Source organism: Zalophus californianus, chromosome 9 (genome assembly GCF_009762305.2).
Source record: "Zalophus californianus isolate mZalCal1 chromosome 9, mZalCal1.pri.v2, whole genome shotgun sequence".
Lineage (NCBI taxonomy): Eukaryota > Metazoa > Chordata > Mammalia > Carnivora > Otariidae > Zalophus > Zalophus californianus.
This window is the reverse complement of record NC_045603.1, coordinates 123,893,533-123,919,038: the sequence shown is the minus strand read 5'-3', so window position 1 is coordinate 123,919,038 and position 25,506 is coordinate 123,893,533. Positions and strand designations below refer to the sequence as shown.

Sequence of the window (25,506 nt, the reverse complement as noted above, 5' to 3'; positions counted from 1 at the left end):
TATTTTCCACAGTGGCTATATCATTTTACATTCCCTCCAGCAGTGCACAAGGGGTCCAATTTCTCCACATCCTCACCAACATTTATTATTTTCTGTTTTGGTTTTTTGATAGTAGCCATCCCAATGGGTGTGCAGTGCTACGCCATGGTGGTTTGGTTTGTACGTCCCTAATGACTAGTGATGTTGAATATCTTTTCATGTGCTCATTGGCTATTTGTGTGTCTTCTTTGGAGAAATGTCTGCTCAAGCTCGTTGTCATTTTTAAAATTGATTGTGTTGTTGTTGCTATTGAGTTGTACTTCTTTATATACTATGGATATTAATCCCTTATCAGATATGTGATTTGCAAATACTTTCTCCCATTCTCTAGATTGTCTTCACTCTTTTGATTGTATCCTTTCATGTACAATTTTTAAAATTTTGGTGAAGCCCAATTTATGTATTTTTTCTTTCATTTTCTGTGCTTTTGGTGTCATATCCACCACCACCCCCAAAAAACTCATTGCTGAATCCAATGGCATGAAGATTTTTCCTGATGTTTTCTTCTAAAGGTTTTATAGTTTTAGCTCTTAAATTTAGGCTTTTGATCAATTTTGAGTTAATTTTTGTATATGGTATAAGATAAAAGCCCAATTTCATTCTTTTGTATGTAGATATACAGTTTTCCCAGCACAATTTGTTGAAGAGACTTCTTTCTTCATTGAATGGTCTTGGCACCCTTGTGAAAAATCAATTGACTCCATATGTGAGAATTGGGCTTTCTATTCTATTCTATTGGTCTCATGTTTCCCCTATGCCAACACCACACTATTTGGATTACTGTAGCTTTGTGGTAAGTTTTGAAATCAGGAAGTATGAATTGAGTTCTCCAACCGTATTCTTTTTCAAGATTGTTTTGCCTATGTGGTATCTCTTGAGATTTCATGTGATTTTTATGATTTTTTTTTTTTAAAGATTTTATTTATTTATTTGACAGAGAGAGACACAGTGAGAGAGGAAACACAAGCAGGGGAAGTGGGAGAGGGAGAAGCAGGCTTCCCGCCGAGCAGGGAGCCCGATGTGGGGCTCGATCCCAGGACCCTGGGATCATGACCTGAGCCGAAGACAGATGCTTAACGACTGAGCCACCCAGGTGCCCCATGATGTTTTTTTTTTAATTTCTATAAAAAGTGTCATTGGGATTTTTATAGAAATTGCATGAATCTATAGAACTCTTTGGATAGTACTGTCATCTTAATGATATTAAGTCTTCTTAATATCTACGAACATGGAGTTCTATGAACATGGGATATCTTCCCATTTTTTTAGGTCTTCTTTAATTTCTTTCAGCAATGTTTTGTAGCTTTCATTGTATAAGTCTTTTGCCCCCTTGGTTAAACTTACTCCTAAGTACTTTGTTCTTTTTGATGCTATTGTAAATGGAAATGTTTTCTTAATTTCCTTTTCAGATTTTTCATTAATAGTATATAGAAATGCAACTGATTTTTGTGTTTTGATTTTGTATCTTTCAACTGTGTTTCATTTGTTTCTTAGCTCTAACAATTTTTTTGGTGGAAGCTTTAGGGTTTTCCACCTATAAAATCATGCCATCTGTGAAAAGAGGTAATTTCACTTGTTGAGAGATACTTTTACTTCTTTTCCAGTTTGATACTTTTAATTTTTTTTCTTGCCTAATTACTCAAGTTAGAACTTCTAATACTATGTTGAATAAAAGTGTTGAAAGCAGTTAAAAGCAGTGGTCAAGCTTCAGAACCCATAACTCTGATATTTTGAAGGACAAGGCCCTTAGTATCTACCCTGGCTCTAGCAAGCTGCTCCAGAAACTCAGTATGCCACCCTCACACCGCCAGCCACAAAGATTGGGGATGGAGGATGGTAGCCACTACCATAAGAGAAAGGTTGAAATTCGTTGAAATTTACCAGTTCTCCATTGGGTGTTCCAAGGTTTCTACTAGAGTCCAGAGTTCCAAAATAGTTACTTCAGACAGTTCCTGCCAGTTCAATAGTTGTTTAGAAGAAATGATGGATACCTAGAGCTTCCTATTCCATCATATTCTGTGTTGGATTTCTTTTTGCCTGTCCACCCCTTCTAGCCTGATATATTTTTGTTTCAATAAGGTCAAGGCCTTGGGGTAAATTCTTTGTGGGACAGTTGGCTTCCTTTTGTCTCAAAGTCACGGATTTACCAATGATCTTGGTTGGCCATGTGACACATTTCTGTAATTCAAAAAACCTTGAGGGGTGAGTGTAGAGAGAATACAATTACATTTTCTTTGCTTCTGAAATTGATATAAATCCAAATTAGGCAAAATTTTTTGAATTTATATAAATTATTTACACTTAAAGGCCATGAATGACTCATTTAAAATATCTTTTTGTGTGTGTGTAATAAATCAGTGAAACGGTATTTCAGAAACAAACATTTTGTTTCATCTTTTTTTTTTTAAGATTTTATTTATTTATTTCACAGAGAGAGAGAACACAAGAAGGGGAAGCGGGAGAGGGAGAAGCAGACTGTCCTCTGAGCAGAGAGCCCAATGCGGGGCTCAATCCCAGGATCCGGGGATCATGACCTGAGCCAAAGGCAGGCGCTTAAAGACTGAGCCACCCAGGTGCCTCTCATCTGTTTCATAACCAACTTTGTCAGTCAAGTCTTAGCTTAATGAAAAAAAACCCCAAACTTTTGTCCTGTGTCCTACATTTTTACCACCTTTTGCACCCTGTCTGAATAATCTTAAATTTAGAATGTTTAAAAAAAAATCAGTGCAGACTATATCGCATTTCTTCCTAGGAAGCAGTTTATAACTTTTATAACTTTCACAAAAATGGTCAATCTTGGGGCTTTCCACTTGATGATAAACTAGTTATTTAAAATTTCAAAAAAGGGGCACCTGGGTGGCTCAGTCGGTTAAGTGTCTGCCTTTAGCTCAGGTCATGATCCCAGGGTCCTGGGATTAAATCCTGTGTCGGGCTCCCTGCTCAACGGAGAGCCTGCTTCTCCCTCTCCCTATGCCCCTCCCCTCTCCTCCACTTATGCTCTCTCTCTGGCTCTCTTTCTCTCTCTCAAATAAATAAATAAAATCTTTAAAAAATTTTTTTCAAGAAAATGCAATGTTTCTAGCAGCTTCATTTTGAATTGCTAATCTTTACCACATTCTAGGTGTGGGTTGGCTATCTAATTACTGATATCTGCATCAAGATATTCTTAACCCATGTTTTACTTCTGAAAAATAATAAAGTAGACGTTTAGGGGTTAATGTTGTGTTTAATGAACACTTTTGTTTTTATTTTTATTTATTTTTAAAATTATCATTATTTTTTAAGTAGGCTCCACACCCAGCATGGAGCCCAATGCAGGGCTTGAACTCACAACCCTGAGATCAAGACCTGAGCTGAGATCTAGAGTCAGACGTTTAACCAACTGAGCCATCCAGGTGCTCCAATTTTTGTTTTTAAAGGAAGAATTCCACCCAATCGTGTAATGAATATACATCCTTGTGACAAAATGAGCAGATTTTCTCCTCTAAGAGGACACTTCCGAAGTTGAAGAAGACCAGTATCGTTGAGGCTGGGCATCAGGGATCTTTTGTCACTGTTTTCTATGTTTTTCTGGAGAACTTTCTAGAGAAAGCCTTCGAGAACTTTCTGCTTGCCAGCCTTGAGGAGATTCCCTTTTAGGTTTAGCCTCTCACTTTTCTTCTGGCTAAAGGAACAAAGCTCTGTGAGAACTGTGTCTTCTGAATCCAAGAAAAAAAAAAAAAAGACACTCCAAGCACTGAATATAGATAATGAGGGGAATCAGTTCCAGCCCTTAAGAAAACGTTTCCAGCAGGAAACTGTCCTTTTTAGTGCCTGCCATTTCTGTCACTCTAGGCTGGGGTTGTCTGCTGAGGGACCGTTGGTTCAGCTGCTTCCCAGAGGGAACCCCAGCTTTCCAGCCCAGGTAATGGCCTCCTGCTTGCTCTTCACACAGCCCCTTCTGAGCCAGCCCCAAGGCAAACAGCTGCTTCACTTCTCCCCTTCTCTGCAGGCCAGCCTGTCTCTGCGCTTCTCACCATCACCCTTCTGCCACCCCCCTTCCTCACCACTCTCCCACATGTGTCTCTTTCTTCCCTTCCTCTGTGTCTGCTCTTCTCAGAAGTTAGCTTACAAAGCAAAGTTGTAACTTTGAATTCCTGTTTTTCCAACTACCCTCATGTGACAGGATATCTCCTTATTGGAGGTTTTCCCTAATTTCAGAAGCCCTTTAAAAGTGAGAGCTTCCTCCACACCTCTTTTCAGCAGGGCAGCTCTGAGAACAGAGTAGGGGAAGGGGTGATTGGGTGCCTGCATTGTTTTGGTTCCTTCTTACCCCCTCCTATCAGTGCAAGCGAAGGAGAAACTCTGGGACATGCGGCTGTCCCTGCTCCTGGTTTTCCTCTCTCTCATTCCGGTCGCTGTACAGCTGTTGGGTAAGTTGACCAAAGCGGAAGCTTTCTGACTTGGGGCCTGGGGGCGATGGCACACCTTCCCTTTTGGGTCAAGGTTAATAAGATTCCTTTCAATACCTGTGGTGAGGAGGAAAGCAAAAGTCCCCTGCACCACTGGCTCTGCGGGGAAACCGGTTGCCTCCTCCTGGAAGCCAGGGACCAGGAAGCCAAGCCAGTACCTGGCCCCCAGCCCCACAGAACCCCCGTCTCTTCCTGACTTCTCTCATGTCCCACTCTTCCTTCCCTGCTCTGTTCTTAGAAGCATTTCCTCTGTAGTTTGTGTGTTCTGGTTTTCAATTCACAATATTCCTGTCTAGCCACCAAGAAATATCTTCTGAAAGTTTTTGGCCAAAAGGAGGGAGGCACTGCTGTCTTTCTTCACGGTGGGTCTAAGGATCATAAATGATCCTCCAAAGATGGATTCCATGCGATTTTCTTTTTCTTTTTCTGTGAACAAACTTTTTAATCCTCCATAGTTTTTTACAGCTGCAAAGTTCATCCTAATCAGTATTCTAAGTTGTTCAAACTGACTTACACTTGTTTTCTTCCTCTTTCCCCACCCACCCCTCCCCGAGACGGATGATTACTCAGGAGGAACAGATTCACAGCTTTTCAATTCTCAAAGACGTTGTTAAGTCTCTTTTCTAGTTCTCTAGACTCAACCTGTTTAACTTCAGAAAGAGAGTACCTGTTAGAATTTTCATTTCCCCCCCCCTTTTTTTTTGAAATGAGATTGAAGGGATCTCAACTTTGAACTTTTGGTTCCTGATCCCCCTTCTTTTCCCCCAAATCAGCGCAGGTCATCTGTGTGCAGTCTGTGCAAAGGGCACTCCATACTCTCCATGTAATGGTGGGGGCAGAACTGGGAGCACAACAAAAACACAGAAATGGCCACCACCAGGAGACTCCCGGAGAGGGTGCTGACCACAGAAAACATTAAATCATAATGAGCATTAAGTAGCAGTGATTATATGGGGCACCTGGGTGGCTCAGTCACTTACGCGTCCAGCTCTTGATCTCAGCTCAGGTCTTGATCATGGGGTGGTGAGTTCAAACCCCGTGCTGGACCCCATGATGGGTGTGGAGCATACTTAAAAAAAAGAAAAAAGCAGTGATTATAAAAACACAAATGAAAGTCTCCTGCCCCTGCCAGGAACTTACTCTGTGCTGTAGTTTCCCTGTTTCTAAAATGGTGAGCAAAATGTTACCTCTGCACCATGTTTTTGCAAGGATTCAGTGAATTATAAAATGGAAAATGTTTAGAACATAGTATGGCCCATAGGAATTGCTTCCTAAGTGCTAGCTATTAAAAGTAGTGACTTCTTGTTCCCACAGTAGTAATGAATTATCCAATAAAAGCAGTATATTAAGCATTTAAAGGAAAGATTTCCCATTAAAGGAGAGAGCAAGCATTTAAAGGAGAGATTTCCCAAGAAACCATGCTGAAGTTCTTGGAGTCTGAAAAGGTATTTTGCCTTATTCCTGATTACAAAGCCTATCTCTCAATGAGTAAGGGGTGCTGAAGGAGGAGATGCTTAATCCAAATGGGAGAAGACCACAGGCTGATGTTAGACATTAACACAGTGTTCATCTTGCAAGTCTGTGTTAAGGACGCAAAGGTTAAAACTAAAACCAGTGAAAATCTAAGAGTTGTACTGTCTTAAATAGAATAGTCTGCTTAGGAATAAGTTCCCTGTCACTGGAGGTCTTCAAATAGAATCTGGATGAACAGTTCAAGGGCTCCGTGTGGGACGTGGATTCTAGCCCAGGCAGTCCAACAGAAACATCATTGGTTACATTATGTAGCCACACTAAAAAAAGTAAAAAGAAACAGATGACACTGATTTTATGAATATATTTTATTTAACCCAATATATCCAAAATACCTCTAGTGAAGATTAATCAGTATAAAATGTATTGGGATATTTTTACACTCATTTTTTAAAAGTTAAATTTTCAAAATCCAGTGTGTATTTTGTACTTAGAACACATTTCACTTCAGACTGGCCTCATTCCAAGTGTACCCTTAGGGCTACCATATTGGGCAGCATAGATACTAATTTTCTTCAAACTGGCTCTTAATGTTCTGGGGCAAGAAGTTTTCTCAGTTTGCTTAGGAAAGTTTCCCTCCTTGAGACAGCAGGATGCCTTACTCTGATGAATGTCTTCCTCTTCATAGGCACAAATATGGGGGAAGCAGGGAGGTGCTGAAGATCTGTTTACTCAAGGAATAAAAAACAAACAAAAACATGGGTGAGAGAGCCCCTTCCGGAATTTTTTTCCTTGAGAGCCTATAAATCTGATTTTACCTCTTTCTTGGTACTTTGTTACTTTGTAACTTAGTACTAAGTACTAAATAACTGATACGTAGTAACAAAGCAGTAGAAAAAAGGGTACATGAATTTCCTTACCCCCTGTACCCCCTGCCCTGGCTCCCGACCCATGAAGAGACCCCACAGAAATGTCTCCCTACTTTCTGTGGTTTATTTTTCTTTTCAACCCGGAACTCTTTCTCCCACCTCCCCAAGCACATATCACATCATCATCACTGCGAGCGTCCATGTCATACCTCAAGGGGCCAGGAGACCAAGCTTAAAGGGGAGGGAAGTTCTTACCCTTTTCTTGCCCTGCTATCTGTTAGCAAGAAGAATTCGATTTCAAACTACCAATGTGATGTCACTGGAGGCAGAGTTGGAAAAGATGCCAACAATAGGACCTCACTAGCCAGTGAATGTAGAACAAATGCAGTGAATTTGATCTCTGGCACAGTCTCATGCTGCATCCAACCTCCATGTTTTATAGGTAAGAACACTGAAGTCCTGACAGGTTAAGTGATCTTTCCAGAGTCTCACAACTAGTTAATGGAACAACCCATTTAGCGCTCAGGACTCCTGACTCCCAGTAGAGTATTCTTTCTATTAAACAGAAGCAATTTTTTTTTTTTTTTTTTGCTGAATGAATGATTGGTTAATACCAATCTAGAATTTCTTCAAGAAACAATTCCCCACTGTCATTCCCTTCATCATTTTAATTTTCATAAAATTTTCCTTTATGATATTTCTAATTTTATTTCTAGTCTCTTCATTTTTTCCTTTACATTTGACTTCTTTTTTTTTTTTAAAGATTTTAATTCTTTATTTGAGAGAGAGAGAGAAAGTGAGTGAGCACGGGGTGAGGGAGGGTCAGAGGGAGAAGCATTCGACTTCTTTTAGATGCCGGATTTAAGACATACTTTCTAAAGTTACTGAGCAAAACCAAGTTCTTGTCATCTTTCTTTTTTCCCATTGTTCTTATATTTGTCTATTTTTTATGTTATTGTTCCAAACTTCATCTGATTTTTCTGAAATTGAGAAATGGAGATCTGTGTATGTAGGATATTGCAGTTAAAAATAAGATGATGATTGCTTTGTTACACGACCATTCAGTGCCTTGTGAGGGTGATGAACCTAATTTCTCAGTAGGAGGAGTCATCATTGGTTAAATGTGAACTTTACAGAGTCAAATGTGCTCAACCTCCATTAAAGACAAAGACCCTTGTCTTCAAAAGGGAGCTAGAGAGCACAGGCATCCTTCAACACTCAGATCTGGCCTGTGGGACTGGAACACGAGCTGCTAAGGGAGAACTAAGAGGTCACCAAGGCCACAAGAGGAATGGAACAAAAGGAAATAGCTTCTGAAGTAGCATATTTCCATGGCAGAGAGGGAGTCAAACTGATGTCAAAATGAGAACACTAATGTCCTCTTGCCTCTTGGCTACCATCAAGCCTTCTTGTTGGATGGAAACATCATGTGGTTAGTTTGGTCCATAGAGGAGACTAGTGGAAATCAGTCAGAACAAAAGTGAGGGTAAAGCAGGTAAGAAAGCAAGTACCTTTTCAAAAAGAATTGAAACTGACCTCGAAAGGAGAAAGTATTCGAAGACAAATTTGTCCACTTACAAACCAAGCTAAAGTCACAGAGTGCATTCAGATCCTTAGTCCCATTCATTAATCATCTTCAGATCCTGAAGTAAGATGGGTAGATGTTACCATCCACATTTTACTACATGAGAAAATAGGCTCAGAAGTCAGCTAGCCAATAAGGACCAGAGCTGATTCTTGACTATTGTCTTCTGGCTCTGAGGCTAAGAGTTTGTCAGCTGGAGTGTTTTGACAAGGAAAGACATAAAATGTGTTCAAAACAACAGTATGTCAAAGAAGGACTTAGTCCCTCTATTTGTATTAACTGTTTAGACTTTTCACTAGGGGAGGGGAAGGAGGGCATTACTCCTGGAATGTTTACTATGTGCAAAATGATATGCTGGGTGTTTTATATAAATTATCTCATTTAGAAGTTCATAGCAACTCTATCATGGAGCATTATTATCCCTATTTTACAGATGAGGAAATCGAAGCAGGAATGATTAATCTAACTGAGCAACACAACCAGCGAATGGTGGAACCAGAATTTGATCACAAGTTTGCTGACCCCAAAGAATATACCTTTCTCCACCACATTACCTGGTCCCTAGAGTTTGGAATCTCTGGAGTCTCCACCATCTCTGTTCTTCTGTTCCTGTCTCTGGGCTGCAACAGCTCTATTTTCTCTAGTCTCATCCTCTTCTCAACCATTCCACGCTGTCTTCAAGACTGATTTTCCCAAATTTATGATAATACTTAAGAGGTAGATAGCAGTTTCTATGTGTCAGGAACTGTTCTCAGTGCTTTATTTAGATGATCTCATTGAATCCTCACAACAACCAGCAGGTCCTATTATTTTCCCCTCATTTTTCAGATGGAAAAAAGGAAGCACAGAGTGGTTTAGAAACTTGACCAAAGTCACACAGCCAGTGTGATTATGTCATGATCAGATGGTCATTTGATTTTATGATACATAAAGTTTAATTAGTTAATTAGCATGACTGTGAGGGGAAGAAGGAAGAGTGGCAGAGGTCAACTTCTTACCTACAGATTTTGTTTGTTTGTCCTAGAATTGGGGGAGGGGCTGGCATTCTGATGTTGAAGATCTAGGAGAGAAAGGAAGGGAGAACAAGTGGAGAGGCAGAAGGGGGTAGAATCCAGGACCCAGGTAAAGAGATCAGCAGACTCAGTAGGGAGACCTACTGAGATGGGAGTGAGCAAACCCAGGAAGGGTGTTGCTGTTCATATCTTTAGGAAGGGAGACAGGAAGTTTGAGAAATTCCTTACTCCTGCCCTCTCCTTTCTCCTGAGGTCATAACCCATATTGGATTCACCCTTGGACCCCCCCCCAAAGAGCCAAATGCAGTGACTTAAATTATTAGGTTCTCTGAACATTTGAATAAATGAAGGATCAATGTGAAAACTAAAATAACTCTCAATTTTTCCTTTATTCTTCTGTTCGACATTGCCAAACCTAACACTGTGATCCTTAGTCTGCCCTCCACCCCCGCCCCCAGCACTTGGCATAGTTTTTTTGCAGGTACTTGGTGCATGATAAATATCTGCTTTTCACTTAACTTTAGTTCTTGGAGGACACCTGTGTAGGTTTTACATTCATTTACTGAGGCTTTTAGGGACAGAATTCTTGGTTTGGGTTGTTTAAGACACTATCTCTGACAGTGATTGGAGTGAAGTAGTTCATGTGGGAAACAGTCCCAGGAAACACTGGCAGAGGAGTGTGAAGGTGACACGGGGAAGGGGAGGAGCCAGTGACCACTGTGGACACCTGGAGTTCAGCCCTGCTGGGGTGCTCTGGGTGACAATGTGGACTACGTGCCTCAGAGTCATCCCATTCAACATGGCAGGGATTGAGGGTGTTTATTCATCAATTGCTATCAGTCACCGGTGAAGGGCTACCCCGGGAGGGGCCTCCATTCTCTGACCTTTCTTGTCTTTGTGGCATGTAGGCACAGGGTCCTCTGATGCGCCCCAGGCCCAGAGATACTGTGCTGACATTGAGGAGTGGGGCTCATAGGCACTGAACTGGCAAAAGGCAAGAAGAAATAAGTAGAGTTCTGGCAGCATCTGCTACAAAATATCCACTTATTTTCCTCATATCCAGCTTCTCTGTCTTGCAAAAGATTGTTTTTCATGTTAGCAGGTCAGCATTTCTTTTATCAATAGTGGGGAAAGTCTACAAATGTATAAGGAAATATAGCACATAATAGTTCTGTCTCTAGATAGTCGAATTTAATAACCTAATTTTCTTTGCTAGTCAATTTAGAAATTTAATCATTTGCTCAATGTTATGGAAAAACTTTAAACTGTTTAAAATGTGCTTAAATGAGTATTCACCCTCATGGGGCGCCTGGGTGGCTCAGTTGGTTAGGCGTCTGACTCTTGATCTCGGGGTCGTGGGTTTGGGCCCTGCATTGGGCTCCTTGCTGGGTGTGGAAAGTGTTAAAAGAAAAAGAACATTCAAACTTATGTTATTGGATATCTAGTCTTCAGTTATTTTGACTTGAGATATTGAATTGAAACTTACCACTTCTTTCCTGCATGTATTTTGACCTTTGAGGTTTCTGCCTTTGAATTAACTATAGGTGATGGGAGCTCAGTGGGGCACAGAAGTTGTCTCTGGTTTGTCCTCACAATATCACCTACACAGCACCTGCACATATTTCTTGAAAAACTAATATGAGCTGAGGAAGATAGAGATGAGATGGAAGAAGGGTCCCCTCAATTCTATAAATAAATTTCTGATGTGTAAGTATTTAGAAAGCAGAAAGAAAAACACACATTCAATCTCATAATTGAGATGGCAGAGAAATGAATAGAGCCATTCCATTGTCCTCATTTGTTAGCTTTGTACTGTTTCTGTTGTAATAACATAATTAGTATAGACAGAGAACAGAATGTTTATACATAGAAAACATTGGTGTGGTTAATAGTGGCAAAAATGCCACAAGTTGCCTTTCGGTCAAGGCCTTGAATCTGTTTCAGAGGAAGAAATCAGAGACAACTGTACAGAGACCATGATAAAAGGAATAGTGGATGATTGTGGAATCATAAAGTGATAATGTTACGTTTCCTTATATTGTCTAGCAAAGACAATGTCAAACTTGCACTGCTCCCTAATGTCAAAGATAAATAAAGGAAACCAGAATAGATAAGGTTGAATTGAAATAGAAATTTTTCATTTCCAGGTACTCCTTTATAAATATTTATAAATTGTTCTTTGGTAAAAATAAACTTTTAGGGGAAGAGGTAACATTAAATACACCCATCATCATTCATCCGTTATTAAATAAAATAATGCATCTGGGTTATTAGTCAAGATGCTTCAGATTAAATTAATGTTCTTTCATTCATTCAACTAATATTTGTGGATGGACTATTTTGCTCCAAAAAGAGAGGACACAGTCCTGAACCAGAAAGATTAAGTCTTTCTACTTGTGGGATTTACATTCCAGTAGAAGGACATGGACAAAATATAACTAAATATTTTTTAAAAGGAATATATTTTAAGATGGTTATGAATATTATATAGAAAAAAAAGAGCAAAATTTGGATAGTCTTTTGAGAGATATTGAAGGAATTGGCTCATGCAGTTGTGAAGGCTGGCGAGTCCAAAATCTATAGGGGTAAACTGGCAGGTAAGGAGTTGACACTTGAGCTGGGACCTTAAAGAGCATCCCAAGAAGAGGAAACTTGAAATATGAAGTTTCTCAAGTGGAAATGAAGTGTTTGAGGAACAGAAAGGCCTTGTGGCTGGAAGGTGGTGGGTAAGAGCAGGGATAGGATCATTTCCCCCCAGGGAGCTAGGATGTGGAGGTTACTGTTTTTCTCTTGTGTACAGTAGCACACTCTTGAAGGATTTAAATTGTTGGGAAAATATAGTTGGGGCACCTGTGTGGCTCAGTCGTTAAGCATCTGCCTTTGGCTCAGGTCATGGTCCCAGAGTCCTGGGATCAAGCCCCACATCGGGCTCCTGCTCAGCAGGGAGCCTGCTTTCCCTCTCCCACTCCCCCTGCTTGTGTTTCCTCTCTCGCTGTGTCTCTCTGTCAAATAAGTAAATAAATCTTTAAAAAAAGAAAATACAGTTAAAAACAAAATCTCCTCCCAACTTAGAAAACCTCTCACAAAGGTAGAAGAATAAGAAAACATATTATGGTTGAATAAGCACTCAACCAGAATGGGATGCACATCACAGGTGATCCGCTAAAGAAAATGCAGAAACAGAAAGAAATCTGACTCTTTTATATAGTTAAGTGGAAACAACCCATTACATTAGGGAGGTACTACAATTTGGAGTCAGGTAGCATATTAGACCCATCTCACCCAGGAAACTGGGAGATCAAGTGTTATCTTTTTTTTTTAAAGATTTTATTTATTTATTCATTTGAGAGAGCGAGAATGAGAGAGAGAGAGAGTGCACATGAGAGGGGGGAGGGTCAGAGGGAGAAGCAGACTCCCCGCTGAGCAGGGAGCCTGATGCGGGACTCGATCCCAGGACTCCAGGATCATGACCTGAGCCGATGGCAGTCGCTTAACCAACTGAGCCACCCAGGTGCCCCGATCAAGTGTTATCTTCTTTGCATTTCAAAGAGAGGAAGACTAGAGTAAGACTATGGTGGCTCAGTCTAGGGTGAAAAGAAAGAAAAGAATGGATTAGAGTGTATATATATTTGTCAGGGTTCTCCAGAGAAACAGAACCAAAAGGGTATGTGAGTGTGTTTGTATGTGTGTGTATCCATCTATCCATCTGTCCATCTGTTCATCTATCCATCCATCCAGCTACCATCTATCCATGTATCAATCATCTTCTATCTTTTGAGAGATATTGAAGGAATTGGCTCATGCAGTTGTGAAGGCTGGCGAGTCCAAAATCTATAGGGGTAAACTGGCAGGCTGGAAACTCAAGGAGTTGATATTGCAGTTCAAGTCCAAAGGCAATCTGGAGGTAGGGATTTTTCCTCTTTAGGGACCTCTGTCTGTTATCTCTAAAGGCCTTCAACTGACTGGATGAGGCCCACCCACAGTACTGAGGATAATCTACTTTACTCAAAGTCTACTGATTCAAATGTTAATCTTATCAAACAAACGAATGAACAAACAAAACTTCACAGCAACATCCAGACTGGAGTTTGACCAAATATCTGTGTACTGTGTCCTAGCCAAGCTGACACATAAAATTGTCACAGTATATTTCTGGGTAGAGCCAGTAGATTCTGTTTTTGTTCTAGAAAGTGAGGGAGAGCTGGGTATCCAGGATGTCCTAGGTTTTTGGCTTAGGGATATGAGTGGATGACAGTGCCATTAATGAAAAACAGAAGATTGGATGTTTGCTCATTAAATGCCATGATATTTAGAGAAAAATTTCATCATGCAGATGAAAATAAAGTACATGAAATAAAAGTCAAACAAGTATAAAAATCTCTGAAGGAAGAACACTATTTGTGCATGAAAACTCTCAAGCACCTTACCTTAAATGGCTGGTGACCAATGGGTTATATGACTAAATTTGGATGATGAATAAATGTCAGCTGTTCAATAATGCTGAAGTATGAGGTGGAAGATAGTACTGTTGCTGAGATGTTACTGAGCAAAACTATCTGAAAAGTGGAAGATAAGTCTAGATAGGAAAACAATAGGCAGAATAGCAAAGAAATTAAATGTAGAGGGTAGTATTGTTGAGTTTACAGATCTATATGACAAAATTTTCAGACTTCATTACCCTTTTAGATTAGAAGAGCCTAGATTTACATTTGTGTGTGGTAAATGATCACAGTAATTGTTTTTTTTTAACTTTTTGTTTTCCTATCTCCTGTGTTTTATTATGATCAAAACAGCATATTTTTAATATTTTAATTTTATTGCCAATGCAGAAAGTTACTCATCTTGTCACACTATGGCATGAGCAACAACAAGATGAGATCAAGTCCAGGAAGGAGTTCCTCTAGATGGGACGAGCTCCAGCCAGGCATTGAGTGCTGAGTTGACAGATGTCAACTCCAGAGAAGCCAACAGAAGCAGGTGTTCTGAATTGAGACTCTATTGAGTCCCAATTCCAAGAAATCAAACCAACAGAAATGAGAAACCCAGCCAATGAAGCTTGGCTAAGGTTCAAAGTAGCACCAAATTAGGAACCCAGACAGGAGGTCTCTAACAAGTGTGGGACAAGAGCAGATGCAGGAGCAGGGCAGGGGAAAATAATCTTTCAAGGCAAAGATCCATCGTAAGCCCTAAATTGATGGCCCAAGAACTGATCTCAGAATGCAATGGTACTAACCTGACAGGGGTGTTGAGGACAGTAAATAGAATATGGTTTGTGAAAATGTTTAGTAAACAGTGAAGGACTCTGCTAGTAGTACTTTTATTACTTTGTTACATTTCACTGGGATGATTTGATTAAAAATAATGAGCTAATTTAGTCAGACCCTTGAATATCTGCAGTACTACCAGCTCATTTTGAAAGAACACTTAAATAGAAGGAATTTAGTAGATGTTCAGAGGTAATGTTTGATATTTGTGTCATAAAATGAAAAGTATGTTCTTTTCATTTGTCTATTCTTAAAAAAAATAAACAAAAAGGAAAAACCTTTACATGAATTCAGTTTTAAGGGGAAAAATATGCTTTTCAGATGCTTTTTTTTCTTTTTCTTCTTCTTCCTTTTTTTTTTTTGACAACAGGAAGTTCAGTTTTGCCAGCTAGCAGCTATGTACTATAAGCCATCTACACATATTTATTTAAATTACCAGCCCCAAACTATAAGAATAAAACACTTTATTTTTAGTTATTCTCATAAGTATTACCTCAAATGAAATAAAAAATTGTATTTAACCTTTACTGCAAACTTGACAAATTATTACACTTATAAGTACATTTTTGTATCTTTTTGTTATACAAAAGCTAGCTTGAATATGCCAATAAAATGAAAGTTAAAATTATTTTTTTAAGGTTTTATTTATTTATTTGACAGGGAGAGACACAATGAGAGAGGAAACACAAGCAGGGGGAGTGGGAGAGGGAGAAGCAGGCTTCCCGCTGAGGAGGGAGCCCGATGCGGGGCTTGATCCCAGGACCCTGGGATCATGACCTGAGCCAAAGGCAGACGCTTAACGACTGAGCCACCCAGGTGCCCCGAAAGTTAAAATTATATAACAGATACTAACTTAACTCTAGATGCTACATTACTAAGTTATCTATTGTTGCAAGGGAAAACAAAACAAAACAAAACAAAACACTTCTCTAGCGTGGCTATTCGGAAAGCATTTAGTTCAAAGATTTGCTGGACATAAGGGTAAAACTTCCTAAAATAAAATTATCTTTTAAGTTACAAAAAATCTCGCTAATGTTATAATTAGAATAATTATGTATGAGCTTCCTCTATCTCAAAGAGAGTAGAGATGAATCAGACTTCAAAATTCTATTCCAGGGTACACATATATTTAATTCTACAGCTTATTGTATTCATATATAAATTTTCTTTTTTTTTAAGATTTTATTTATTTATTTGCCAGAAAGAGAGCAAGAGAGCATGAGAGTATAAGCAGGGGCAGCGGCAGAGGCAGAGGGAGAAGCAGACTCCCCGCTGAGCAAGGAGCCCCATGCAGGGCTCCATCCCAGCACCCTCGGCTCATGACCTGAGCTGAAGGCAGACGTTTAACCTTCTGAGCCACCCAGGCATCCCTCATATCTAAATTTTCTTTTCTCAGATGGTTATTATTTCTTTCTCTGTTCTCTACCTCTATGTTTACTACACTACAATTTGTGTGCATTTAAGGCAGGCCTTTTTGTAATGCTCCCCCTAATGAACTAGCATGTCGTGAGGGTTTCCAGCCAGTTGCTGGGGCCCTGTGCTCTCCCAGAAGAGACCTTCCCCCCAGTCTCTCTCTCCAGCCTCAAGGACCGCCCCCCACCATCTCCAGCCCCTCACAGAGGGAGCTGAGCTGGCCCAGAGTCCCCTTCACACCTTCTCCTGGGATCATAAGTTTTATGGAAATGGAAACATTGGGAATTTTGACCTAAAATATTCTTTGTCACATGTATCCATTTAAGCATCTTTTCTTGTTTCTTTCTTTTTTTTTTTAAACAGACACTAAGCAATTTTTGATATATAATGAAGATCACAAGCGCTGCGTGGAAGCATTAAGTCCCAGTGCAGTCCAAACAGCAGTTTGCAACCAGGACAATGAGGCGCAGAAATTCCGATGGGTGTCTGAATCCCGGATTATGAGTGTTGCTTTTAAATTGTGTTTGGGGGTACCATCAAAAACGGATTGGGTTGCTGTCACTCTATATGCCTGTGACCCGAAGAGCGAATTTCAGAAATGGGAGTGCAAAAATGACACACTTTTGGGGATCAAGGGAGAAGATTTATTTTTTAACTATGGCAATAAACAAGAAAAGAATATTATGCTCTACAAGGGTTCCGGTTTATGGAGCAGATGGAAAATCTATGGAACCACAGATGATTTATGCTCTAGAGGTTATGAAGGTAAGAAGCATGGAATGTCTTGACTTCCTGTCCAATTCTTCTCATCTTCTTAGTTGGAACCTAATTCAAGAAAATAAGTATATTCTTGTTTAGTCTGTGCTAGAATTATTAATTGATTATGTTTGTGTTTTAAACTATTTTGTGTTCTATGAGAAAATGACAGTGAATAAGTATAGTAAAAAGTCCTGAATGATATTTTAGCTGTTTATAATTAATGGAATGATTGCTTTGTGTGTGTGTGTGTGTGTGTGTGTGTGTGTGTGTGTGTTTAACTTTTGCTAAGGTTTTTTTTAAACTATGGATTACAATTTTTATTTATTTATTTTTAAAGATTTTATTTATTTTTTGACAGAGAGAGAGATAGTGAGAGCAGGAACACAAGCAGGGGGAGTGGGAGAGGGAGAAGCAGGCTTCCCACCGAGCAAGGAGCCCGATGTGGGGCTCGATCCCAGGACCCTGGGACCATGACCTGAGCCGAAGGCAGATGCTTAACGATGGAGCCACCCAGGCGCCCCTATGGATTACAATTTTTAGAAATGAATTTTCACTGTAGTCTTTGACCAAAAGCATCCCATTTGACATTATATGTTTGTAGTGATAAATGAATTTAACCAAATGTTTCTTTGCCTTTGGTTTAAGTTATCCCTAGAGAAATGACCTATGAAAAAACATTCTTTACCAAGTCAGAGTGCCTAAAATGAAATCTTGGCATTCCTTGATCTTTTAAGTTTTTCAGTGTTTCTCTGTCACTTTATGGGTATTAAAAGACTATAATAATCAGAAGATGAGAAAGGCTAAGAAATTGGCCTGTAAATTAACAAGCAACATAGTCAGCTATTTTAGAAAGTGGTTGCACCTGTGGGGCAGAAAATAATTTTATATGAAGTTGGTTCCATAAGCTCTTGAAGGTTAAATAAAACCAGGGTATTTAGTTTTCTCTTATCTTGGCCAAATTTCATTCTCTGGTGGCTGCGCAGAGACAACACAAACAAAACAGAACTTGAAGCCTTTTACAAAGCCTCCTTGTGTCAGATGATGTTATAACCACATTCCAGGTTTGGACACTTAGTCATTTGGAAGTGTTATCGAGAACAACCTCAAGGTCAGAGGAAGAGCCTGCCATTTGGGATAAGAGATTACCTGTTTCCAAAATTACTGTGTTACTGAGGCTACAAAGATTGGTTGAACCTAGTTGTCATAGCTAATCAGAGCTTCAGAGTTTAGATCTTTGTGAGGCCATAATTTGTCAGCTTTCCATTTTCCTTCATTATGAAGAGGAGGAAAAGTAGGCATTGAAGAGTGAGATGAAGAGCTCAGAAAGAGGCTATTTTGAGGCACTTATTGAACATAATGAAGGTTTAGAAGTTATAGGCAAGGCAGCCTAAGTAGAGTAACCTTTCAGGAGAAACTTGATAGAAAACTAGCAGGAAAAGAGTGAACCAAACTTGACTGAATCAAATTCCACAGATGGGACAGTAGTCCTAATTGAGGGATTCAAAACAAGGAAGACTGGTGCTAAGACATTGGACTTCTTATTTTATTTAAAAATGTATCACTGAAGTTACATAGGCCCCACCCCAATCCCTACCACCCTTTGTGTTTTCCTGCTATTTGAGAAGAATATGCATAGGGTTTAGGATAGTGGTTCTCAAACTGTAATATGTTTAAGGATCACCAGGAAAACTTGTTAAAAGTGAAGATACCAAAGTTCCCCTCCCACCTAGAAGCTAAATTAGGACATGGGGGAAGGGGGGAAAGTTCTAAGAATCAATTGAGTTATTTCTATGAGCACTTGGGTAGTTGGATGAAGTTGGTCCATTGACCACATTTTGCCTGCTCCCCAAGTCTCTCTCAGTACTTACAGAGTTTCCTGCTCGAAGATCTAGCCCTTCAGAGTGATCTTGGAATCTACTCATTGGAATACACATTCAATCAGAAGACAATGTAGAGAGGGTCTTTGTAGAGTCTGTCTCTCTAAAGAAAACTTGAGGAAGACAACTGGCCAGGGCCAGGGATTATTTTAGAATACTACTAGAATCAGAATTGTAGACTTAGAAGCATCTGAGTGTTGTCTGAGAGTTTGGACCACAGAGGAAGAACAATTGACTGCAGTTAACATGACTTGTCAGTAAAGTCGCTGGAATGGAACTTGGTTCTTTTGGCCTCATCAGGGCTTTGTTAAATAAATCGGGTTACTCCTAAAAAGGCCATTTCTGACTGAGAACTATAAATCCAGCACTGAAAATTTCTTGGCTAATTTAATGAACAGTATAACCTGAGGTGGTCTTAATAGATTTTCTCCATATGAAGGAACAGAAACCCCAGTGATTAAGAGTGGCATAATTATATCTAAATCCAACATGTTCCTTATACAATATATAGTTTGGAAAACTGGTTCTGTAATGTGGTGGGGCAAAAGCTAGAATTGCATTTTGAAGTTTCTAACAACTAGCTAATCAGTGAAAAAGTAATTTTGCAGTATATGAAAATAAGCCTACCTTGTCAGGAGGACTGGTAAGTACAGTGAAGAAAGGGAAAGGAAAGGGTAAGGAACTTAATGTGCATTATGATTTTAATATATTTTAGGTATTGTGCTATATGTTTTAGAAATTTTATGTTGTCTAAATTGGATTTTGAGATGTCTTTTAGGGACTTTTTAAAGTCACAGAATCTACAAGATTTAATTAAGAAAAGAATATTGTTATCTAGGACAAATTCTGCATATCAGCTGGTGGTAAGAAGCAAAATACTTCCCCATAGAAGGTTATTGTTTCCCCAGGGGGTGTCTCTACAGAGACAGAGACACTAAACATTTTGGAGAATGTGGCTAAGGGAGTGGTGTGGTTGTCAGTGGAGATATGAGCTTCTCTAATTCTTTGGCTTAAGCCAAACCACAATCAACGATGATTTTTTATTTGTTTCAATTTTCTCTTCTAGGTAAACCCAGAGCTTCTCATTTTGCTCTTCTGAATTCAGTTTTAAGAAAGACAAATATTGATTGTCAATGGTATCCAATGGCTTTGAGTGCTTCCTTTCCATGATGTGGATTAGAGGGTTCTGTCCAAATTCTGACCCTTTCTCATTGGCATTGTTGAGGGACTCCGGTAGAGCCTGGCTTGACAGGAAGTGGTAGGAGGGGTTTAACTTTTGGCTACGTGTTTGAGTCATACGGCTGTAAGGCTATTTTTCATTCTAGAGATTCAATCATTCTGTAATTCCAAGCAAGAGAAAGAATCGCCTCTTCTCTGTTTCGGGGGAAATGCAGAAGTCAAGGCAGGTGTTAGTAGAGTTGACTACTTTTCTCTCACACGAGGAAAGAGGAAAATCTGTCCTGAAAGTGCAGAAATGAGGTGGCATTAGAGTTGTTCCTAACAGAGACTGCTGTGTGTACTCAGCAAAAGACAATGGGTAGAGAGAGAGGGGAAAGAGAAGAGAATTCCCTGTGTGGGGACCTCAAATGTGGTCGGCATCCTTCTTATTGGAAAGCCACCGATCAGAAGATTGACTGACATCCTAAGTGCGATCAATATGTCTCTTCTAGACATGTACACGCTGCTGGGCAATGCCAATGGAGCAACGTGCGCCTTTCCGTTCAAGTTTGAAAACAAGTGGTATGCAGATTGTACAAGTGCTGGGCGATCAGATGGATGGCTCTGGTGTGGGACCACTGCAGACTATGACGCAGACAAGCTATTTGGATATTGTCCCTTGAAATGTAAGTAGCATGATCACCAAGAAGGGTTTGCTACATTTAGTACAACACCGTGGCAATAAGACCATACATTTATTGAAACCATTTTCCCCCTCAAAGTTATTTCCCATTTATTAACTTGTCACACTCCACCACAACCCTGTGCAGACGTCATTGTCCCCACTTTACAATGGAGAAGGTGATCCATATTGGCTAAAGACCAGACACAGATCTAACACTCAGCCCTGGGCTGCATCACATGACCCCTTTATTTCCACCAACTGTTTCTTTCCTTCAACTTTTACTGCTAAGACTGTAGGGCAAATTATACTGCATATGATACAATATATACTGAATACCGCCCCCGGGGATTTACCTTTATTAAGCCATAGATCCATAGATCAAAAACAAAACTTAAACAATGCCATAGACATGTGGTTTGATACAACAAAAGAGATGGGAGGGGCTCCTGACTTTTTGCCAATGTAATGAAAAGGGCTCCTTTCTCTGAAAGTGATAGTAATGAATAGCAATGAAAGTAAATTTAAGAACGGTATCATTTAATTTAACATAGCTCTGAATCAAATGGAAGTGGATTATTTTATGCTTGAAGGGATTTTTAAAATGAAAACATATTATTACAGTAATAACAAAATAAGTGGCTTTTCATGATACTGATGGGAAGCAGCCAGAACAGAAGAATTCTCCTGTGTTCTCTCCACGCTCAAGAATCTGTAAAGAGGGACACCTGGGTGGCTCAGTCTAATGACTGAGCACCTGCCTTCGGCTCAGGTCATGATCCCAGGGTCCTGAGATCGAGCCCCATGCTGGGCCCTGCTCAGCGGTGAGCCTGCTTCTCTCTCTGCCTCTTCCCCTGCTCATGCTCTCACTTGCTCATCCCCTCTCTCTCTCCCAAATAAATAAAATCTTAAAAAAAAAAGAATCTGTAGAGAAACGGTGTAGCAGGTTTGGGTGCGGTAAAGGGCCGGGTGGAGGAGGGCATCAGCCTTGGGAAGCAGGCTGGGACTGAAGGAGGCAAGGGAGGGGCCCTTTCATTTCACTGTTACCCCACATACCCCACATAGGGCCAGCTATGCCCTTCCCTTTCTACCCCCTAAATTTCTTACTCCCTGAGCTCTTGCCCTTCAGACTTTATGGGTCACAGCAGCTCCCGTTTTGTGCTATTACTCAGAACCCTTTCTCCTGCTGGCCTGCAGAGGGGTGGGGGCAGGGGAAGAATCCGGGTGCAGATGCAGTCTGGGATGGTTGCAAGGCCACCTGAATTGCAATAGCATTGCTTACAGCTGAATTTTGGGGACCACACATCCACACACAATCACATTATTCCAAGCATTATTGTGAAATAATTCACAAAAATATTTGTGTCTTGAATTAAATCCCAAAGTCTAAGAATCATACTTATTTCTCTCTTTTAATTTATAATCCCACTTAAAATAAATTTGATTATTCAGCTCCATATATTATTGTAGTTCTGTTCTGTGTGCAGTTCCTATGTTCTGGGTGAATATCTACAAAAACAGGCTTCCCATTCATGGCGACACTGCTCTCCCGTTCTTGGGTGAAGTAATTGTATTTGCCTCTCTTATAACAACTCTTAAAGGTTTGATTCCTGTGAAAGGTTTATAGAGGTCTGACCACTATATTAGATGTCTTTTTGTCAGAATCAAACTATTTTTTTCCCTTAAGCTGAAGCAATACTTGTTTTCCAATGATTAAGGAGCGTCTTTCACCTTTACTTAGTAGGAATTGTATTTTCTAAATCTGTTATCATGGAGTTTCTTGGGGGTTTGGATTTCGTGGGTCTAACTGTAGCATCTTGCACTTAAGGGGTATTGGTGAAGGAGTTGTTGGACATATGTATGATTTAATCAATCATTAAATGGAAGACAAATGGCTAGTCACTAATCACACACACAAAAAACCCATAAAAAAAAAGCTCACAACCTTGGGATCAATGTGTGTTGGAGGGGTATCCTGAGTATTCTTTTAAATAAACTTTTAGTCTTATTACTTCTAATTTATGTCTTCAAAGCCTATATACTATATATATTATATATAGTATATATATGTATATAAATTTAAATATATATAGTTTAGCTATATATATACATAGTTAAATGTAAAAGTAAAATAACTATGGGGAATAAAAAGTTGTTTGATTTCAACATACATTAAAAATTTAAAGCACACTTTATACATTTCATGCCTTTCTTAAAGGGCTTTGTGATTTCCCAATCTACTTCATTTTCCTTGCTTTGTGTTCCTTTCAAAAGAACACTTTATTTTATATTAGCCTTCAACTAGCAGGCTTAATACAGGAAGATGAGGTACCAGTTATTGACCTAGTGACATTTTAATAATTTCACTCTTCATTGTCCTTTGCATTGTTTATTGTAATGTTTTCCTTCTGTTTAGACATTTATTTTGAAGTATCATGAGAACAGGAAAAGGAAAAGACCGTTTCTCTCAATTCTCCATAGCTTGCAACTTTAGCTTTCCACATCAGTTATGCTGGTTTACTGCAGGAATTTGAACAATCCAGGGAGGTGTAGAGTCAGCAAACCGATACATTCATTGAGAAATCAATTTTAATTCCTTGATCTAAAGTGCAAAATATACTTTCTTTAAATGAAGAGAAGAGTCAAATAGCATTTCCTTCTTTGGTCATGTATATCCCTCTCCTCCATTCCTGGGCAAAAAAAATAATCCCCCCCTTTTGTGTGTGTGTGTGTGTGTGTGTGTGTCTCACATTTTCTACCATATTAGACCTCCAAATTTCTAAAAGTATGTATTTAAAACATCTCCATCTTCAAATAGCCCTCAAATCAGTCTCATTTGAGTGATCTCACTTATGTGGAGAAGAATCCTTTTGGATATGGAACTAGTAAGATCTCAGATCATGATCATTTAAATTGAACATTACCAATTCAAATTTATTTTTATGTAAATATGTAGCAATTTTATAATGAAAACATCTTAGAAGTGTCTATGTTGTTGCCTGAATGGAATTTTGATTTATTTTTCTTCCTCTTTGATGTGCCATGGAACCACAAGTTTCATATCATAGTATGTGGTGTGTGATGAAAAAGGTCACATACAAAGATTCATGGCATAGGTTATATGCTTATGGGAAACTGGCCAACTTCTTGGCAAGTTGAACACTTATCAGAAAATTTGAGAGGTTGCATAATTCCTTCTTTTCTTTACAAATAAGTGAAGAAATTATTGCTCCCTAGGATTTGTAGGTAGGATTTTATATTATTAAAAAGAGAAAAGGGACATTTTTATAACACGAAGCACACAGAAATACTTGATTTGTTGACTCATTTCCCAAACATCTTATAGGGAACACGCTATAAATAATATTTATCCATTGATACTATTGGCCTTTCATAAGGTATAACTAAGTTTATAGAGTGTATTGGGAATCATAAAATAGCAAAGGCAAAAATAAGCTCAAAGACTTGTTTTTTACTCTGAAGGAAGAAAAACTAACAATCAGCTTCTTCTACTGTCTGGGGCCACACAGATTTAATACATCCTAGAGGTGGGAAAATGAGGCTTAAGAACTAAGGACAAAGCAGTAGTGAGTGACAGTGCCTGGATGTAAGTCCGGGTTAGCCTGGTTGGTGGTAGAGTCCATGACTTTGCCTTCTAACGCCCATGCCTTTGGTCTAAAAAGACCCAACTAGAATGTGCAAGCAAAATATCCGCTTATTGAGAGAAGATTTATACATTCTCTTTACCTTATATTTTTTTCTAGATTAAGGAATTTGGGCTGACATCCCTATTCTTAGTATTTGCATTTGCCTCACTTCCCAACTCAATTGATCCCAAACATCCTGACACAAAAATAGGGAGACAATGCCTCTCTTTCCTTTCTTAGGCATGTGAAAAGAATGAGATGCCCGTGGATCTTTTGAAAACTCCCCCTCTTCATCAGAAGAGCAAAGAAAAATCTCATAGGCACTTCAAAAATAAGTAAAAGAAAAGAAAGGAAAACAAATACGCTTCAGGCAAAAATGCTACTAGAATCGTTTAAGAAATAGTTTTCCCTGAAAGTCTCTTCTATGCCTAATGCAGCCAATCGCATTTGACTTCTTTTATAGTTGAGGGCAGTGAAAGCTTATGGAATAAAGACCCGCTGACTGGCATTTCCTACCAGATAAACTCCAAATCTGCTTTAACTTGGCACCAGGCAAGGAGAAGCTGCCAGCAACAGAGTGCTGAACTCTTGAGTATCACGGAGATTCACGAGCAAACGTACCTGACAGGTAATGACGGGAAAAGAAAAAGTAAGTAAGATTGTGATGATTTTATTTCTGTCTAGCTTAGCTTAGAAGCAGACGGCACATGTGATTATAGACATCGGGATAGAGTCAGTCCTGAACAGATGTTACAAGAGGAGGGGGGTGGGAATGTGCCCCTGCAAATGCAAATAGGTTTTGTCTCAGGAGCCAGCTTTCTTCCCTCAGTTGTGACAGTCTCTAGAAGGATCCTGAGACTTAATCTGGGCTCAGAGTAGAAAATGTCACAATCAGTAGGTGATGTTCTTGGACACGGCAAGGGGACCATGCCGGTCAGGTATTACAGGTCTAACCTGAAGCCACAGTTTTTTTTTTTTTTTTTTGTAATAATTTTTTTTATTGTTATGTTAATCACCATATATTACATCATTAGTTTTTGGTGCAGTGTTCCATGATTCATTGTTTGTTCATAACACCCAGTGCTCCATGCAGAACGTGCCCTCCTCAATACCCATCACCAGGCTAACCCATCCCCCTACCCCCCTCCCCTCTAGAACCCTCAGTTTGTTTTTCAGAGTCCATCATCTCTCATGGTTCGTCTCCCCCTCTGACATACTCCCCTTTTCTTCCTCTCCTGTTATCTTCTTCTTTTTCTTTTTTCTTAAAATATGTTGCGTT

General features: G+C 39.4%; 1 protein-coding gene across 2 annotated transcripts in view; it reads left to right on the top strand.

Annotated features, from left to right (window-relative positions):
- The first annotated feature begins 4,264 nt into the window (after nt 1-4,264).
- The window catches only part of MRC1 (mannose receptor C-type 1), a 116,869-nt gene continuing 95,627 nt past the window's right edge, over nt 4,265-25,506 (top strand). The window contains exons 1-4 of one of the 2 annotated variants that reach the window (XM_027594943.2): nt 4,265-4,451; nt 16,468-16,869; nt 20,411-20,584; nt 24,691-24,855. In XM_027594943.2, coding sequence (XP_027450744.2) covers nt 4,391-4,451; nt 16,468-16,869; nt 20,411-20,584; nt 24,691-24,855 — 802 coding nt within the window. In that variant the 5' untranslated portion in view covers nt 4,265-4,390. Of the gene's footprint in view, nt 4,452-16,467; nt 16,870-20,410; nt 20,585-24,690; nt 24,877-25,506 lie in introns of both variants that reach the window. The other variant, XM_027594942.2, reaches the window with a different exon arrangement.